Consider the following 19,653-nt stretch of genomic DNA (forward strand, 5'->3'; position numbering starts at 1 on the left):
CACACATCTGGACACTCAAATGACAGGACACATGTTCTGCGACTCCTGACAATAATCCTTGGTAGTTCCCTGAATCTGCATTTTTCCTACTCCCCTCATCAACTATTTTCTTCTGGCCTTTACTAAGCATGGGGAGTCTTTGCAGCAACGTGGTCCAATGGAAAGAGCTCAGGCCTCGAAGTTAGAGGACCTGTGTTTTAATCCCGGCTCTGCCACCTGGTGGCTGTGTGACCTTGGGCAAGTTAATCAATCAATCACTAGTATTTATTGAGTGCTTACTGTGTGCTTAGCACTGTGCTAACTGCTTGGGGAAGTAAAATACAACAGAACTGGCAGTAACGTTCCTGGCCCACAACGAATTTGTAGCCTAGATGTGAAGATGCTTCATTTCTCTGTGCCTCAGGTTCCTCATCTGCAAAAGGGGGTCCAATACTTGCTCTTCCTCCTACTTAGACTGTTTGGGACAGGGACTGTGTCCGACCTTATTAGCTTACACCAACAGTTAGTCACACAGCTTGTCACACAATACACGCTTGGGAAATACCATAGAAAACTTCAGAAAATCTGTCATATGGGGACTATGGACCTTAGGGGGCTCTCCGGTGAGGACAAAGGGGAAACCTGGACTCCTCCAAGCCCATTACGGGAAAGGTAAACTCAGCTCGGTTTTCAGGAGGGGAATCCCAGGGCCAGTACTCTCACTCTGGATTTGGTTTGCAGCAGGAGAGAAAGCTCTCCTCGTCTTTAGAGGCGTGGCCCAGGTGCAGTCAGGAAAAGAAAGGAACCAGAGTGAGCCCCAGGAGAAGACCCACGGATTTTTTACGTTCCCTCAGCTGAGACTCCCTCAAATCCACCTGCGGGTCTCCCAGCCCTCTACCGTCTCCGTCTCCTATGTCACCCACTGACATCTTCCTGTAAATCTTCCACCATGGCCAACGCCCTCGTTCTCAGGGCGCTGGATCCGCACCTAGGCCTGGGTGTCTGTGGACAGGATGGTCAGGAACTGGCCCAACACCAGCAGTTCCAGTTCCGGCCTCAGCCACAGACAGCACAGCTCCCGCAGCTGCCCCAGGGCTTCACGGGATCCGGACACCTCCCATGAACCTCTGGAAGCCCTGGCCGAAATTTTTGCCGTTCTCCTGTTTTACCAGTTTCCAGATTTACTCCCATCCCCCTGAGGGCTCTTCATATGGAGCCTCTCATTCCGATGGAGAGCCTGGGTCCATGACTCCAGGGCTGGTTCCCTCCTCGATTCTGCAATCATCGCCCATTATCTATGGAAGGAGCCACTCCCACACATGCAAATCAACCCTGGAGCTTCCTCGAGCGTCTCCTCAAGACCATGGCCGAGATAATGGATCCTCCTTTCAGAAATTAGAGACACAGGCAGGGAAGAGATCACACCCAAACCCCCCCGTTGAGGGAGGTATTCTTAAGTGAAGCAGATCTGTTTTCAGGAAGAACGCCCAGGCCAAAATGTGGGGAAACAAGGGTGGTCCAAACTATCCAGAAACGAGGGCAGTACGTAGGGAAAATAGAAGAGAGAGGAAGCAGGATCAAGGGTTTGAATGAGGAGGCCAGGACCAGTATTCTGCTCTAACTGAACATAAAAGGGTTCCCCCATTCCTTGGAGGAGCAGATATAGTCACACGATCGAGCAGGCTGCCCTCCTCTGACACGAATTCATATCCAGTAATGCCCAGACAGACAATATTCATTCTCACCCACCCTTGCCCAGAGCTGATTGGTCTGCCATACTTGACTCCAGCCCAGAACTCAGGACTCCCGTGTTCCTTACAGTGGAGTGGAAACTGGTCGTTGGAAGAGCAGCACGGACAGACTGGGCAGAATTGTTTCTGGTTCCACCTGGTCCCTAACCTGCCCAAGGAATCGGACCATGAGGGCAGGGCCACTTACCTATCAGTACCACTGAAGTAGAAGGATCCAGAGGAGGAACAGTGAAATGGAGACGTTACGTCAGCTGGAAGGATCTAAAAGGGAACCAAGGAAGCGAATGGCAATTCAGCAGGGCCGGCTGAGTGGTGGCAGCAGTATTCTGAAAGAACATATCTGATTTCCCTCCATAACATCTACCCAACTCTCCCTCTCTCCATGGTAATGCCAATTTGCCCCCTTTTGTTCAGATCATGCAAACATCCACCCTTCTGCCTCAGGAACTTCTCTTCCATCCACCACGTCGGTATTTAATGAGTGTTGATTGTATACAGAGCAGTGTGTTAAGTGCTTGAAAGCATTCAATACATCAGAGTTGTAACCTGTTGATGTAGGCAGTTTGGGTCACAGTGAAAACGATGTCTAAGCTCAGAGCTGCTCGTGGACTTCGGTGACCCCAGCACAAGACAGGAGAAGCAGCCTTGCCTAGTTTTAAGAGCCCAAGCCTGGGAATCCTGGTTCTGCCATCTGTCTGCTGTGTGACCTCGGGCCCGTCACTTTGATTCTCTGGGCCTCAGTTTCCTCATCGGTAAAATGGGGATTCAATTAGCCTTTTTGGTTTTTTTTTACGGTATTCGTTAAGGGCTTACTATGTGCTCTGGGGAAGATTCAAACTATTTATTCATTCGATCTAATTTATTGAGTGCTTACTGTGTTCAGAACACTGTACTAAGGGCTTAGAAAGTACAATACAGCAGTAGAGACAATCCTTGCCTACAACAGGCTTACAGTCTATAAGGAGGGAAACAGACATCAAAACAAGTAAACAGGCATCAATAGCATCAATATAAATAAATAGAACTATAGATATATGGATATCAAAACTAGTAAACAGACATCAATATAAATACATAGAATTGTAGATATGCACATATATATATATATATACACAAGCGCTGTTGGGTGGGGGGTAGAGCAAAGGGGACGAGTCGGGCAATGGGAGGGGAAGGGAGCTGAGGAAAAAAGGGGCTTAGCCTGGGAAGGCCTCTTGGAGGAGGTGAACCTTCAGTAGGGCTTTGAATGGGGAGAGTGTGATTGGCAGATTTGAGGAGTGAGGGGCATTCCAGGCCAGTGGTGGGATGTTAGCCAGGGGTCAAAGACGGGGCAGGCGAGAACAAGGCAGTGTGAGATGGTTAGCACCACAGGAGCAGAGTGTGCTGGCTGTGATGTAGAAGGTAAGGGAGGTGAGGTCGGAGGGAGCAAAGTGATATAGCGTTTTGCAGACAATAGTGAGGAGTTTTTGCTTGATACCGAAGTTGATAGGCAACCACTGGAGATTTTTGAGGAGGGGGATAACATGCCCAGAATGCTTCTGTAAAAAGATAATCCGGGCAGTAGAGTGAGGTACAGACTGAAGTGGGAAGATACAGGAGGTTGGGAGGTCAGAAAGGATACTCATGCAGTAATCTCGTCAGGATAGCATGGGTGATTGTACTAACATGGTAGTGGTTTGAATGGAGAGGAAAGGGCGGATCTTGGCGATATTCTGAAAGTGAAACTGGCAGGCTGTTGTGACAGATTGGATACATGGGGTCAATGAGAGTGTGGAGTTAAGGATGACACCAAGGATCATACCAATCAGTTTGGACACAATCCTTGTTCCACATAGGGCTCACAGTCTCCATCTCCATTTTGCAGATGAGGTTTCTGAGGTCCAGAGAAGTGAAGTGATTTACCCAAGGGTACACAGCAGACAAGTGGCAGAATGGGGATTACAATCCAGGTCCGCGCTCTATCCACTAGAGCATGCTACTTCTCGAAAGAAACAGAAATTATCTGAAATGGGGAAAAAATGAGGAAAACCAAATAACTGACACCACAAAGAGAAGCTCAGTAGTAGATGTGCCTCAACGTTTCATTTTGAAAACTGGGTGTGTATTGCCCAGGGGAATTATGGGATAAAAGGAAAGAAAAATGGGCCAGTGGGAAAGGATGACAGGGGAGAAGGAAAGAAGCCAAAGAGGCATTAGCATTAAGGGGTAGAAAGAATCATATAAGGGGTGAGGATGTTTTAAGGAAAGGGAATGGGGAGAAGAGACTTTTCTTTCACAAAGCCGGGAAATATGAAAGACAGTAAATCAGAAGCAGCCTCTGACTCAATCAGTGGTATTGGTTGAGGGCTTACTATGTGTAGGGCACTGTAGTAAGCGCATGGGAAAGCACAATACAATAATTAGCAAAGCCGTTCCCTATCCACAACTATCTTACAGTCTAGAGGAGGAGAAAGACATTAATATAAATAAATAAACTACAGATAAGAATATATGTGCTGTGGGACTGAGGGAGAATGAATAAAGGATGCAAATTCAAGAGCAAGCGCGATGCAGAAGGGAGAGGGAGAAGTGGAAATGAGGGGTTAGTTGGGGAAGGCTTCTTAGAGATGTGGTCTTAATAAGGCTTTGAACTGGGGATAGGTAGTCTGTCAGCTATGAAGGGAATGGAGTCAAGACTCAATGCCTCCAGCCACATAAGAAGCAAAGGAAACAAACTACATCTTCCAGATTCTTGCAGACCTCTACCTCCTGTGATTCATCCCTGGCCCTAATTTGCCACGAAGTTCTTACTTGAAAAAAAGAACAAAGTGACTTTAAAGTACTTAGTCACTTAATAATAATGGAACTTGTAAGTGCTTATTATATGCCAAGCACTGTTCTAAACACTTGGATAAATACAAGTCAATCACGTTGGACACATTCCCTGTCCAACACATGTGTCTCACATGGGGCTCACTTTCTTAATCCCCATTTTAAATATGAGGTAACTGAGGTCTAGAGATGTTGAGTGATTTACCCAAGGTCATACAGTAGACATTCATTCATTCACTAGTATTCATTGAGCGCTTTCTGTGTGCAAAGCATTGTACCGAGCACTTGTGAGAGTACAATATAATCACAAACAGAAACATTCCTGTCCACAACGAGCTCACCGTCTAGAGGGGGAGATAGACATTAATATAAACAAATGACTAAATACAGAAATAAATAAATCATATATATATATATATATATATATATATATATATATATATATGCTGCGGGGGTGGGAGGGAAGAAAAACAGCGCAGATTGGAGTGGGAGAAGAGGAGAGGAGGGCTTAGTCAGGGAAGGCCTCTTGGAGGAGATGTGCCTTCAATAGTGTTTAGCAGTGGGGAAGAGCAAGTATCTGATAGATATGAGGAAGGAGGACGTTCCAGGCCAGAGGTAGGACGAGGGGGAGACGTCGGTGGTGAGATAGATGAGACTGAGACACAGTGAGAAGGTTAGCAATAGAGGAACAAAGTGTGCGGGCTGGGTTGTAGTAGGATAGTAGCAAGGTGAGGTAGGAGGGGATAAGGTGACTAAGTGCTTTAAAGCCAATGGTGAGGAGACAAATGGCGGAGCTGGGATTAGAATCCAGATCCTTCTGACTCCCAAGCCTATGCTCTATCCACTAAGCTACGCTGCTCTATGCCTTCTTCTACTTCACCTCGCTTCTCTCCTACTACAACCGCACTCTTCGCTCCTCTAATGCCTCGCACATCCTCTAGACTCTCAGTTCATTGAGGCCAGGGAATGTGTCTGTTATTGTGCTCTATTGTACACTCCCGAGGGCCTAGTACAGTGCTCTGCACACAGTAAGTACTTAATTACTACAATTGACCTACGATCACCCGCACATCCCCCTCATTCATTCATTAGTATTTATTGAGCGTTTACTGTGTGCAGAACACTGTACTAAGCACTTGGAAAGTAGAAGTCAACGTGCCCCGCTCTCTCCAACACCCGGCAGGACGCCCAGACGTGTGTCTACTCCTCGCCTTACCGCTCCACGTGGCAGCGGTAAGAGGCCTCCCCATATTAGTGGTACTTTCCGCTCCGCCCCGCCCTCAGCCTGCCTCCCGGAGACAGTCAGTCAGCCAATCATATTTATTAAGCCCTTCCTGCGGATACAGCACTGCAGTAAGCTCTTGGAAGCGTAAAATATAACAATAAACAGACGCATTCCTTACTCACAATGAGCTTGCAGTCTAGAGTGGGAGACAGACATTATTATAACTAAATACCCGACAGATATGGACATAAGTTCTATGGCACTGGGAGGGGGGATGAATTGAGGAAGCTGGGAGGGGTGGGATGCCGGTCTGGAAGGGTCGCAGACCTGGGGTTCCCCTGCCTCCGTGGACCGCAGCTGCATAGAGCACCTTCATCATCCCTTTCTCAACCAGTCAATCAGTTACTCACTCAATTAACCATTTAGTCAGTCAATCTTATTTATCGTTCCATGTGCAGAGCACTATACTAAGCGATTGGGAGAGTACAACACAGTTAAGTAAGCAAACACGTTCCTTATAAAAGCGGCGTGGCTCAGTGTAAAGAGCTCGGGCTTGGGAGTCAGAGGTCATGACTTCTAATCCCAGCTCTGCCACTTAGCAGCTGTGTGATTTTGGGCAAGTCACTGAACATCTCTGTCTCTAGGTTACCTCATCTGTAAAATGGGGTTTAAGACTGTGAGCCCCACGCGGGACAACCTGATCACCGTGTATTCCCCCCCCCCCCAGGGCTTAGAACAGTGATTTGCACGTAGTAAGCGCTTAACAAATACCATTATTATTATTATTATGAGTTAAGTGCTTACTAGGTGCCAGGCACTGTACTAAGAGCTGGGGTAGATACAAGCTAATCAGGTTGGACACAATCCCTTTCCTACATGAAGCTCACAGTCTTAATCCCCATTTTACATCTTAAGGAACCGAGGCCCAGAGAAGTGAAGTGACTTGCCCAAGGACACACAGCGGACCGATGATGGAGCCAGATTTAGAAACCAGGCCCTCTGACTCAGTTTCTTGTGGGTAGGAAATGTGTCTACCAACTCTGTTGTATTGTATTCTCCCCAGCATTTAGTACTGTGCTGTGCATAAAACGAAGTGATCAATAAATACAATAAATTGATCGATTGATTAACCTATCTCACGTAGCCCACATACTTTCTCTGGTCTGGAAATCCTTTCCCCTTCATATTCGACAGACCACCTTCCTCCCCATCTTCAAAGTCTTATTAAAATCACATCTCCTCCACAAGGCCATCCCTAAATCCTTATTTCCTTTACATACCATCCCCCTTGTATCACCTATGCATTTTGATCTGTACCTCCTAAGCACTTGATGTTCATCCCACAGCAATTTTATACATACTCTCACACTCCATAATTTACTTTAATGTTTATCTCCTCGTGTAGATTTAAGCTCCTTGTCGCAGGCACCGTATCTACAATCTTAATCGTATAGTACTTTGCCAAGTGCTCAGAAGAATGTAGCACGGGCCTAGTAGTCATATGACCTGGGTTCCAATCCCAGTTTTCTGTTGTATGACCTTGATTTGTTTGTTTTATGGTATTTGTTAAGTGCTTACTATGTGCTAGGCATTGTACTAAGCACTTCAGTAGATTCAAGGGAATCAGGTCGGACACAGTCCCTGTCCCACATGGGGCTCACAGTCTTAATCCCCATTTTACAACTGAGGTAATTGAGGCACAGACAAGTGAAGTTACTCGCTCAAGGTCACACGGCAGACACGTGGTTGAGCTGGGATTAGAACCCAGGTCCGGACTCTATCCATTAAGCAACACTGCTTCAAACTTGCTGCTTGGTTAAGACACTTCTCTTTCCCTCAGTTACCTCATCTTCCAAATGGGGATTCAATATCTGTTATCTCTCCTACTTAGATTGAGCACTCCATCTGGGACCTGATTATCTAGTATATTATTATTATTGCTATAACACCCACAACGAAGACCACTGCCCTAAACTATATAACCCTGCTAACTCTATCTGCTTCCAGTGTATTTCAACATTTTCCATACCCACAATCCCCTACTGAGCTGCTATCTGCATTATCCATTCCTCGTAAACTCACCATCTTACTGTACCTTGTTCCCAACTCCCCCACCAGACCCCTACCTCGTCACTTTTCCCCTGCTTGGAATTTGCTATCCCTTCATATCCATCAGACCACAGGGCTTCCCATCATCAAAACTCCTTCCACGCCCACAAAACCCTGCATCCAACTTGCATAGTTGAATCAGCAGGGCAAGGGGTGGCATGTAGGGGGATAGAAATCAGATTTTCTACCCTGGGTCTGGAATGTCAGAGGCTGCTCCTGCCAAGCATATCCCTTCCAAAACCAGGAGAGCTGCTGCTGGGGAAGACTAATCAATCAATCAATCAATAGTATTTATTGAATGCTTACTGTGTGCAGAACATTGTACCAAGTGCTTGGGGGAGTACAATATATCAGAGTTGGTACACACATTCCCTGTGACAAGGAGAATACAGTCTAGAGAGGGAAATCAGACATTAATCAATCTATTAATGATATTATTGATCACTTCCTGTGTGCTAAGCACTGTACTAAGGGCTCAGAGATGGTGAACATGTTACCTGTCCACAAAAAACTTCCAGAGACACAGACATGAATATAAATAAATATTGAAGGAGAGTCCTGGCCAAAGCAGCCCAGCCAAATAATGGGATCTGCCGACTATGATGGGGAAAGGTCACGTGACATATTTTTTCTTTTCGAACACTTTCCTGCCCAAGAAGCCTGCTTATAGAAGCCTTAATGTCCTGGTTTCTCAGACTGTAGATGAGGGGGTTTAGTTTCGGGGGAACCATGGCGTATAACACGGACACCAGTATGTCCAGTGCCGAGGGGGTGTCTGATATTGGCTTCAGTTAGGCGAAGAATTCAGAAGAAGTGAAAAGAGTGACGATGACGAGGTGAAGAAGGCAGGTGGAGAAGAAGACTTTGGCCCGGCCCTTGGCACCCCGCATTCACAGCATGGCCCGGAAGATGCACAAATATGAGATGACGATGAGCACGAAGTGGAGGAAACTTAAGCAGATGGCTATGACTAATCTCACATGTTCAGCGATGTGGCTAGCGGAACAGGTGAGCCTCAGCAACTGGGGACCGTCGCAGAAGAACTGGTGGACATCGGTGGGGCCGCAGAAGGACAGGAATAAAGTACTGGCAGTGTACAACACGGCGATCAGACTGCCGATGAGCCAGCAGTCGGCCAGCATGGAGGCACAAGCACCGCGGTGCATGATGATGTCATAGTGTAGGGGAGGCAGATGGTCACATAACGGTCGTGGGACATGACAGTGAGAAGAGCCATCTCCGATCCCGCCAAGGAAATCGCAAGAAAGACGTGGGCAGTGCAAGCCAGCAGCAAGTTGGAGTTGACGTTTGTGAGGGAGTTGAGGGTGGACTTAGGGACAGTGATGGAGATGTAACAGACGTCTATGAAGGACAGGTTCCTGAGGAAGAAGTACATGTGGGTGTGAAGGCGCTGGTCGAGGACAGTGATGGTGACAGTGAGGAGATTCCCTGTCAGAGCCGCCAGGCAGACCATCAGGAAGAGTGTAGAATGGACCAGCTGCAGCTCCCGGACCTTCAAGAACCCCAGTAGCAGGAATCTAGTCACTGTGGTGACGTTGACCATCGGCTGGGAAATGCCATGAGCTGCCTTGAGGAGAGAAGGAGTCATCAGGAAAGGAACAGGCTCCAATCAAGTGTGGCTGCTAGGGCTGTTGGGAAGTTTCTGGAGCAGCAGCGTGGCCTGGACGAAAGGGCACGGCCTAGGGAATTAGAGGACCTGAGTTCTAGTCCCAGCTCCGGCCCTTTTGTGCTGTGTGACCTTGGGCAAGTAAATTCATTTCTCTCAAGCTCCGTTACTTCATCTGTAAAATAGAAATTTAGACTGTGAGCCCTCTGTGGGACAGGGACTGTGTCCAGCCCGATTAGCTTGATGATGATGGTGGCATTTGGTAAGGGCTTACTATGTACCAAGCACTGTTTTAATAGCTGGCCTAGATACAAGATAATCAGGATAATCAGGTTGTCCCACGTGGGGCTCATAGTCTTAATCCTCATTTTACAGATGAAGTAACTGAATCACAGAGAAGTGAAGTGACTTGCCTAAGGTCACACAGCTGATAATTGGCGGGGACAGGTTTAGGACCCACGACCTCTGACTCCCAAGCTTGGGCTCTTTCCACTAAGCCATGCTGCTTCTCTGTATGTACTCTGCTTGTATCTACCCCAGTGATCAGTACAGTGCCTAGTACATAATAAGTACTTAAGAAATGCCAGTATTGATGTTATGGAGAAGAACCATCAATCAATCAATAGATCATATATACTTAGTTCTTACTGTATGCAGAATATTGTACTAAGTGCTTGGGAAAATTCAAAATAACAGAGTTGGCAGACACGTTGGTAGACATCGAACAAATCCTGAATCGTAAGGGCAGAATCCAGGAACCTAGCCCCTGGTCCCTTCCCACTCAATGGGGCTTACTACACACAATAGTAAAGGGCTATTTACTTTTTACAGTCGTTTGGGGGAGAGTGCCATGGGGGTACAAACCTGGAGCACGTTAGCTAATATAGTCAACAGCGACTGGCCTCTGTGCCAGTCGGCTGAGATGCCAGTTACCCGGCCTTTAGCAGCTGTGGTGGGGATAGGCTCGGGACCAAGGAGGACAACGTGGGCCGCTGCTAGGAAGGACACCCACTGACCCTAGTGGCCTGCCGGTACAGGGAGATTGAACTCAGGACAAGTGGCCATATGGCAGAAAGTAAAGGGGTAGTTTCCCTATGGAGAAGCTGGATGGGGTACCCAGTGATATGCTGAGGCTGCTGAGACGGGGAGGGCAAACCAACAGCTCCACTCACTACAGAGCAGGGAGGCTAGAAGGGGGACCCGGCATGCTCTGCCTACAGACGGTGGCCACGGCCCTCTCACAGTCTGGATGCTTCGCATATGACCGTCCAAGTGAATGACCAGCAGGAAATCTCCTTTCTGGTAGATAGTGGGGTTCTTCTGGGATTTTCTCCTGGGTCATATCGTACTTCTGGCCTGGAATGCTCTCCCTCCTCAAATTCACCAGACAATTACTTTCCCTCCCTTCAAAGCCATACTGAAGGCACATCTCCTCCAAGAGGCCTTACCAGACTAAGCCTTACATTTCCTCATCTCCCGTTCCCTTCTGTATCTCCTTGACTTGCTCCCTTTGCTTCCCCCCATCCCAGCCCCACAGCATTTATGTATATATCTGTAATTTTATTTATTTATATTGATGCCTGCTTGTTTGTTTTTATGTCTGTCTCCCCCTTCTCGACTGTGAGCTCGTTGTGGACAGGGATTGTCACCCTTTACTGTAGTTTCCCAAGCACTCAGTACAGTGCTCTGAACACAGTAAACGCTTAATAAATATGATTGAATGAATGAATGTTTAAACCTGCACTAACCAAGTTACCAAGTTTAGGTTTCAGGCACTAATCCCGCCTCACATGAGAGATCAGTGTGTGACACTGCTGATACCGGATACCTAACGTCTCCGTGAAGAAAGGTTCCTGATTATGACCAGAGAACATTTCTATTCTGTTCTAAACTAATGAAAAGATTGTGTGAATGTCTTGGGATTGGGTGTGCCCTCACATGTGTATAAGAGTGTGAATGGTTAGAGTGCTTTGCTTTAAGAGTTGAAAGGATTGCATGAATGCACTGGGATTAAGATCCCCATCATGTTTGCGTGTGTAGAATGGAAGGTGTTTTGGGAACACCAAGAAGTTGAGATAATAGTAATAATAATAATTAAAATGATGGTATTTCTTATGCGCTTACTATGTGCCAGGCACTGTACTAAGCGCTGGGGTGAATACTAGATAATCAGATTGGACGCAGTCACAATCTTAATCCTCATTTTACAGACAAGATAATTGAGGCACAGCAAAGTTGAGTAACTTTTCCAATTTCACACAGCAAACAAGTGGCAGTAATGGGATGAGAACCCATATCCTTCTGATCCCCGGCCTGTGCTCTATCCATTACGTCATGAACCCTCTACATGGAGATTTGAGGTGATGCCTATAGAAAGAATATGTATATGGCTGTGGGTGGAGCAGTGTCAACCGTCGCCCGGGGACAGGTTTGTTCGGGAATCAGCGTGGAGAAAGAGGAGAGGCCAGGGATGGAAAACCTGAGTTTTATATAAAATTTACTCCGGGAGGCGAATTGAATTATTTAATGGTTTAGGAGCAATGAACTGAACTTCCCTTTCGGGATGAATACGATTAATTAGTAATATTGGAGCTTCCCTAATGGAACTCACTCATGCGTAAGTCGCACATGGATGAGGCGGCGAGCTCTCGCCATGCGCTTTCCCACTCGGGAGGAATCTACTTGTGTTCCCCATTCGCAGCGGGGCACCTGGGTGCCACCAACGAGCATTCGCCGAGACAGTCAGCTGTACCGCGGCCCTTTCCTAAGTGGGTTGGTCCTGGCTGCAGAGCAGGCGACTGGCATCCTGGGCAGATAAAGAAACGTGGGCCGACGCTGCTACTGTTGCGGCTGCTGCGCGTCTCTGTGTTCTGCCCAGAAGGTCAGAGGCAACAGGTATTTATATTACCTGTGGCTTGCGCCGTACTGGCTTCCGTCCTCCACTTGCTCAATCTACGCCCCTTTCATCCTCCATACCTTATTTGTTCGGAGGTGAGGGACGCCTATCTTTCCGCCCCGCCCCCTCCAGCCAGAGAAGTTACTTCACAGGTAGCATTTTGACCTTGCGATGGCCGATGCCCAGGGTCACCTTGGCACAAGCAGGAATGAGAATAGGTTATGAAGAAGGAAACAAGTGAAAGGCCTGAAGGTTTATCGCTAAGGAGATAATGTGGGAGTGAATATAGATGAGAGGGAATTCCTATGTCTCAGAAAGGAATGGGAATGTTGAAGAAAGTATTAGACACATCTCCTGGGGGATGGAAATTGACACCTTATTTGATGGGGAGGGATTGGCTGTACCCTGTGTATGTGAAAGTGTGTGTAGAATGAGTTATGTTAGAATGAAAGGGACGGTTGTATGAAGATGTGTATTGTGCATTGTGAAGAGAAATTCCGAGCTGAATTTGGGTAGCTCCACCGGATGGGAGTCGTCTTACTGGTCTGGTGTTTTTAATCCTTTCCCCTTCCCTCAGCTTCTTGAAGTCACTCAGTTAGTTGCAGGAAATCTAGGGGGCTGGAGCTATCAGATTGGAAGATTCAAAAGGATTTTGTTTGAGAAAAAGCACCTCCCTCAAGAAAAGGGTTGCTTCCCTTAAGTAAATTGTTGCCTTCCTCAATTGGGAGAGGATTTTCAATTGCTTTCTATTCTGAAATTCTACTGCATTAGATTTTGCTTCAGTTGATAAAAAGAGGTAAATAGGCAGGTGAAAAACAAACTATACAGCAAGCCACACGGCCTAGTAAAGAGAGCCTGGACCTGGGAGTCAGAGGACCTGGGTTCTAATTCCACCTCCACTACTTGTCTGCTGTTTGACCTTGGGCGTCACTTGACTTCTCTGTGCCTCAGTTGCTTCATTTGTAAAATGGAGATTAAAACAATGAGCCCCATGTGGGACATAGGCTGTGCCGAACCCGATTTGTTTGTATCTACCTCAGCGCATAGTACAGTCACAGGTAAGCAGTAAGCGCTTAACAAATTCCAAAATCATTATTATGTTTTCTCCTCACAATGAGATTAAAGTCTAGAAGGCGAGACAGACTTAATATAAATAAATCCATTAAAGATATGGATATAACTGCTGTGAGGCTGAGGTTTTGGTGGATAATGCATACAAATCCAAGTTCCAGGGTGATGTAGAAGAGAAAAGGAGAAGAAGAAAAGAGGGCTTAGTCGGAGAAGGGCTCTGAGAGGGGTTAATAATTAATAGTAATTATAGTATTTGTTAAGCGCTTACCATGTGCCAAGCACTTTACTAAGGGTTAGGGTGGGTGCAGGCAAATCGGGCCGGACGCAGTCCCTGTCCCGTGAGGTTTCCACAGTCCCAATCCCCATTTTAAAATGAGGTAACTGAGGCACAGAGAAGTGAAGTTACTTACTCAAGGTTACACAGCAGATTAGTGGTGGAGTCAGGATTAGAACCCATGACCTTCTGACTTCCAGGCCCGTGCTCTATCCACAACACCATCGGATTTTCATAAGGCTTTGAAGGTGGGGAGACTGGTCATCTGCCGGATATGTAGGGGGAGAGTATTTCTAGCCAGAGACAGGATGTGGTCTAGGGGTGGTGGCGAGATAGATGAGATCAAGGCAAACATTTGTTAAGCTCTTACCATGTGCCAAGCAATTTATTAAGTGCTTGGGGTGGGTACAAGCAAATCGCACTGGACGCAGACCTTGTCCCGTGAGGGTCCCAGTCCCAATCCCCATTTTACAGATGATCAAGGTGAGTAGTGCTGGCGCTAGAAGAGCAGTGTGTGTGGTCTGGGTTGTGGTAGATCAGTGAGGTGAGGTAGGAGGGGGCAAGGTGATTAAGTGCTTTCAAGCCATATGGTAAGGAGTTGCTGTTTGATGCGGAGGTGGATGGGCAACCTCTGGGGGTTCTTGCGGAGTGGGGAGACACGTACTGAACGAATGAAGTATGGACTAGAGTGGGGAGAGACAGGAGGCTGGGAGGTCAGTGAAGGACCAATGCAGTATTTAAGGCAATGGCTGATTGCAGAAAACTTCCTGTTATCATGGGGGAGAGAGGAGGGAGGTGGGCATGCCAGCACAGTCACAACAGCAAATACGAATGCAGGCACAACCCAGCGATATTTCCATTCCAGTCAGTCACCTCGGAGCCATTTGCTCTCTACCGATGCCATTCAGAGCTATGCCATTGAGAGATACCTTCTCGCTAGGGTTACCCAAAATGGGAAGGTCTAAACTGAAGCATGAGGCAAAGTTGTTTCACCTGTGCGGGGTGGCAGTAGCATGGGAAAGAGTCAAAGAGACTCAAGTTTTTACTATGTGGAAGAAGGCAATGGTAAACCATTTCCATATTTTTACCAAGAAAGCTCTATGGATAGATATACCAGAATGACTACAGATATAGTGAAGATGTGACGTTCTGGAGAAAATATATCCATTGAGTCGTTATGAATCGGTAACCGACTCAATGGCAATTGATGATGACGATGTGCCACCCTTTGTCCTCTGAGGATGGGGTTGATGGTCCTGGCCTGGGTCCTGGGCTGAAGTCGGTCAGGGTAAAACCAGCCAGTTTTGGAAGGAGGTGGATGAGAGTGAATGCTGTCTGTTTGGCAAGATGGAGATCACACAGTCGAGCAGGATGCTCTCACCGTCTATGGAAACTGCAAGACAATTTACATGGTCTAGTAAAAGAGCCCGGGCCTGAGACTCAGAAGACCTGGGTTCTGATCCTGGCTTTGCCATTTATTAAAGGTATTTGTTAAACAGTTATGGTGTGCCAGGCACTGTACTAAGCACTGGGTAGATACAAGCTAACCAGTCATGGGTTCCAATACTGACCCTGCCACTTGTCTGCTGTGTGGTCACGGGCAAATCACTTCACTTCTCTGGGCCTCAGTTTCCTCATCTGGAAAATGGGGACTCACTACCTAGTCTCCCTCCCCCTCACACTCTGAGACCAGTGTGGGATAGGGACTGTGTCGGACCTGCTTGTACTGCATCTACCCCAGTGCTTAGTTCAATACTGGGAATATAGTAAGTGTTTAAAAAATACCACAGTTATTATTATTAATTTTCAAGTCATTTTATTTCATCCTACCTCAACAAAATAATTGTGGCAGTTTTTGTCCATCACAGTACTAAGCACTTGGATAACTACAAGATAACCAGGCCAGACACAGTACCTGTCCCACTTAAGGCTAAGAGTGTGAGGGGAAGGGAGAAAATGTAGTGAGTCTTCGTTTTCCAGATGAGGAAACTGAGGCCCAGAGAAGTGAAGTGATTTGCCCAAGGTCTCACTACGGACAAACGGTGGAACTGGGACTACAACCCAGGTCCTCTGATTCCCAGGCCCGGTCTCTTTCCAACAGGACACACAGCTTCTCTCATCTCTAATGTCGGCGCAAAGTAGATCTAATCATCTTGAGGGACTGCTCCATTTCGAACTTCCCTCTGGACCTTAAGCTCAGTGTGGGCAGAGATCATGTGTCTACCAACACTGTTAAACTGTATTCTCTCAAGTGCATATTACAGCACTCTACATACAGTAAGCACTCAAAAAATGGAAGCAGAGTGGCCTAGTGGAAAGAATTGGGCCTGAAAGTCAGAGGACCTGGGTACTAATCCCAGCTCTGGCTGTGTGACCGTGAGCAAGTCATTTAACCTCCTCCTGCCTTACTTAACTCATCTGAAAAATAGGGGTTAAATTACCCTCCCCTCCCACTTAGGCTGTAAGCCGCACATGGAACAGGGACTGTGTCCAACCCGATAAAGTTCCATCTATCTCAGCACTTAGAACACTGCCTGACACATAGTAAGTGCTTAAGAAATGCCATACAAAGCCCACACTGATTGACTGATTTTGTACTTGGACCTGAACCCTTTATTCACCCCACCTTAGCCCACCAGAGCTTAATATACATATCTGTAATTTATTTATTTCTATTATTGCCTGTCTCCCCTTCTAGATTGTCAGCTTGTTGTGGGTAGGGAATGTATCTACGAATTCTGTCATATTGTACTCTCCAAAGTGCTTATTACAATGCTCTACACCTTGTAAATTCTCAACAAATACCACTGATTGATCGATTGATTAGACCTTGAAAGAAAATCTCAGTTTCTGGCTGGAGAGCAATTGACATTAGGAGAGAATTTCCTCATTCTGTCTGATGGTCCACGCCTAATCAATCAATCAATCAATCAATCGTATTTATTGAGTGCTTACTGTATGCAGAGCACTGTACTAAGTGTTTGGCAGAATAAAATTCAACAATATAACAGACACTTTTTCTGGCCACAGTGGATGAATATTAATGAAAATAAATAAATTACAGATATGGACATTAGTGCAATGGGGCTGGGAAGGAAGCAGGGGCAAAATATATAATATATATTATATATAATATATATAATATATATATATATATTTGTATAGGGAACAAATCAGAGTGGGATTGGGAAAATCAAATCAAAAGGGATTGGGAAAAGAGGAAATGAGGGCTTAGTCAGTGAAGGTCTCATGGAGGAGATGTGCCTTCATTAAGACTTTGAAGGTGGGAAGAGCAATCATCTGTCGCATATGAAGAGGCAGGGCATTCCAGGCCAGAGGCAGGACATGGGTGAGAGGTCAGCGGTGAGATAGACGAGATTGAGGTACAGTGAATAGGCAGGTATAGAGGAGCAATGTGTTTGGGCTGGGTTATGATAGAGCAGCGAGGTGAGGTATGAGGGGGCAAGGTAATTGATTGCTTTAAGGGAAGGCTCTTGGAGAAGCTGTGACGTCATTAAGGCTCAGGGGCCAAAGGCAGGACTCTCCCAGTACTCACTGAAGATATTGTGGTTGTCCCAGTGCTAAGAAGAGTGCTTAATTTAGAATGAGCCCTTGATCAAAACCATACATTTCATAATGAACTCTCTCACTTTGAGGGGACTGGTGATTATCGGTCCATACCACGTTCTCTTGTTCTTTGGTTGTCTGTTGGTCCGGGGTGCATCACTTACAACTCTCGCTGAGGTTTGTGGACTGTGAAATAACTTTGATTTTAAGCCTGGGAGAAGCGCTGCCTGGGGCTGAACCTGGCCCCAGCTTGGCCCCAGCCTGTCCACTGAGAGCAGCCCTGGAAAGGGGCGGGGCAATGGGGACTTCTGTCAATAGGACTGTGCCCAGAGTAGGGCCGAAGAGCCTCGTTAGGTCTGAGAATCATGACCGTTTCCAGGTGATCTGCCAAACTAGGTCTTCTGGGCAACCGTGCATACTCTAGCGGCTTTAGACTCTCGGTTGCTTCCTCAGCACAATCAAGGAGGAATAGCTTCTGGCATTTCAATGCTCTGGAGTTAAAGGGACCCGAGCAAGACTAAGAAACAACTGGGAGAGGGTAACAATGCTTCTTGTAGGGCATCTTTCCACTCAGTCCACTCAGGTTCCGCCTGGATCCAGAGCCACTCTAGGGCATTGTGTCCAGGCCTGGATCCATATCAGAGAATTGTGTCCAGAACCGGAGCCAATCTAAGGCATAGTTTCCAGAACTGGATCCATTCTAGAGTATTGTGTCGTGAACTGGAGCAACTCTAGGGCATGGTGTCCAGAACAGGGCTTCCAGAACCTGATCCACTCTACTTAATAGTGTCCAGAATCGGACTTTTAAAAATGTATTTTGTTAAGTTCTTACCATGTGCCAGGCAAGATACAAGTTAAACAGGTTGGACACAGTCCCTGTACCACATAGCATTCACAGTCTTAATCCCCATTTCACAGATGAGGGAACTGAATCCCAAAGAAATCAAGTCACCCTCGGCTTCAAGGTTCTCCATCACCTCGTCCCCTCCTACCTCACCTCCCTTCTCTCCTTGTACATCCCAGCCCTCACCCTCCGCTCCTCTGCCGCTAGCCTCCTCACTGTGCCTCGTTCTCGCCTGTCCCGCCGTCGACCCCCGGCCCACGTCCTCCCCCTGGCCTGGAATGCCCTCCCTCCGCACATCGGCCAAGCTAGCTCTTTTCCTCCCTTCAAAGCCCTACTAAGAGCTCAACTCCTCCAGGAGGCCTTCCCAGACTGAGCTCTCTCCTTCCTCTACCCCTCTCCCCCCCATTCCCGCTGCCTTACCTCCTTCCCCTCCCCACAGCATCTGTATATATGTATATATGTTTGCACATATTTATTACTCTATTTGTTTATCTAGTTTATTTGTACATATTTACTCTATTTATTTCATTTTGTTAATATGTTTTGTTTTGTTGTCTGTCTCCCCCTTCTAGACTATGAGCCCGCTGCTGGGTAGGGACCGTCTCTATATGTTGCCAACTTGTACTTCGCAAGCGCTTAGTACAGTGCTCTGCACACAGTAAGCGCTCAATAAATACAATTGAATAAATGAATGAATGAATAGCAGGCAAGTGGCAGAGCCGGGATTAGAACATAGGTCCTTCTGACTTCCAGGCTCATGCTCTACCCATTAGGCCAAACTGCTTCTCACTTGGGAGAGTACAGTTTAACGTAGTTGATCGACACATTCACTGCCCCCAGTTATCTCACAGTCTAGAAGATATTAGGGAAGGAATATGGCTTAGTGGATAGAGCACGGGCCTGGGAGTCAGAAGGACCTGGATTCTAGTCCCAGGTCCGCTATATGTCTGCTGTGGGCAGCAGGTCCCTTAACGTTTCTGGGCCTCAGATACCTCATCTGCAAAATTAGAATTAAGACTTTGACCCCCATGTGGGACAGGAACTCTGTCCAACCTGATTAACTTGTATCTACCCCAGTACTTAGAACAGTGCTTGGCACATAGTAAGTGCTTAAGAAGTATCATTAGTATCATTATTATTATTATTATTAGTGGACTGTTGGGAGACCGCCATGGTTAAGTGGTTAGTACAATGCTCTGCACATAGTAAGCATTCAATAAATTCCATTGATTGATTAATTGATTGATTGGAAGGACCAGCCAGGTGGGCAGTAATAGGAAGAGCTTTCTTGTGTGAAAATTTCCTTAATTAACCCATGGCATTTGTTGAGCACTTACTGTCTGCACAGCACTGTACTAAGCGCTTGGGAAAGTTCAATACAACAGAATTAGTGGATACATTCCCTGCCATACCGAGCTTACAGTCTAGAGGACAAAGTTACAAGACCAAGATGCTGAGCAACTCATTTCACTTCTTTGGGCCTTAGTTAAATCATCTCTGAA

The 19,653-nt window shown here is 46.7% G+C and overlaps 2 protein-coding genes across 2 annotated transcripts in view; one reads left to right on the forward strand and one right to left on the reverse strand.

Moving 5' to 3' along the window:
• Window positions 1-967: 967 nt before the first annotated feature.
• LOC119928843 (olfactory receptor 14A16-like) lies at window positions 968-9,436 on the reverse strand. Its single transcript, XM_038747358.1, has 4 exons — window positions 9,090-9,436; window positions 8,767-8,985; window positions 1,977-1,991; window positions 968-1,106 (listed from the first exon to the last, which is right to left on the reverse strand). Exons 1-4 carry the CDS (start codon window positions 9,434-9,436, stop codon window positions 968-970), a joined length of 720 nt encoding a protein of 239 aa, XP_038603286.1.
• Window positions 9,437-12,127: 2,691 nt separating this feature from the next.
• LOC119928844 (olfactory receptor 14A2-like) overlaps window positions 12,128-19,653 on the forward strand; it is a 35,397-nt gene continuing 27,871 nt past the window's right edge. The window contains exon 1 of the mRNA XM_038747360.1: window positions 12,128-12,240. Coding sequence (XP_038603288.1) covers window positions 12,128-12,240 — 113 coding nt within the window. The remainder of the gene's footprint in view (window positions 12,241-19,653) is intronic.

This window comes from Tachyglossus aculeatus, chromosome 5, assembly GCF_015852505.1.
Source record: "Tachyglossus aculeatus isolate mTacAcu1 chromosome 5, mTacAcu1.pri, whole genome shotgun sequence".
Classification (NCBI taxonomy): domain Eukaryota; kingdom Metazoa; phylum Chordata; class Mammalia; order Monotremata; family Tachyglossidae; genus Tachyglossus; species Tachyglossus aculeatus.

Excerpts from the sequence above, each read along its gene's own strand:
- LOC119928843 (XM_038747358.1), bottom strand. The coding sequence starts at position 9,436 with ATGGTCAACGTCACCACAGTGACTAGATTCCTGCTACTGGGGTTCTTG. Across the intron at positions 8,986-9,089 it reads ATGGCTCTTCTCACTGTCAT|TCTGATCGCCGTGTTGTACA; the intron begins GTCCCACGACCG and ends GCTCATCGGCAG.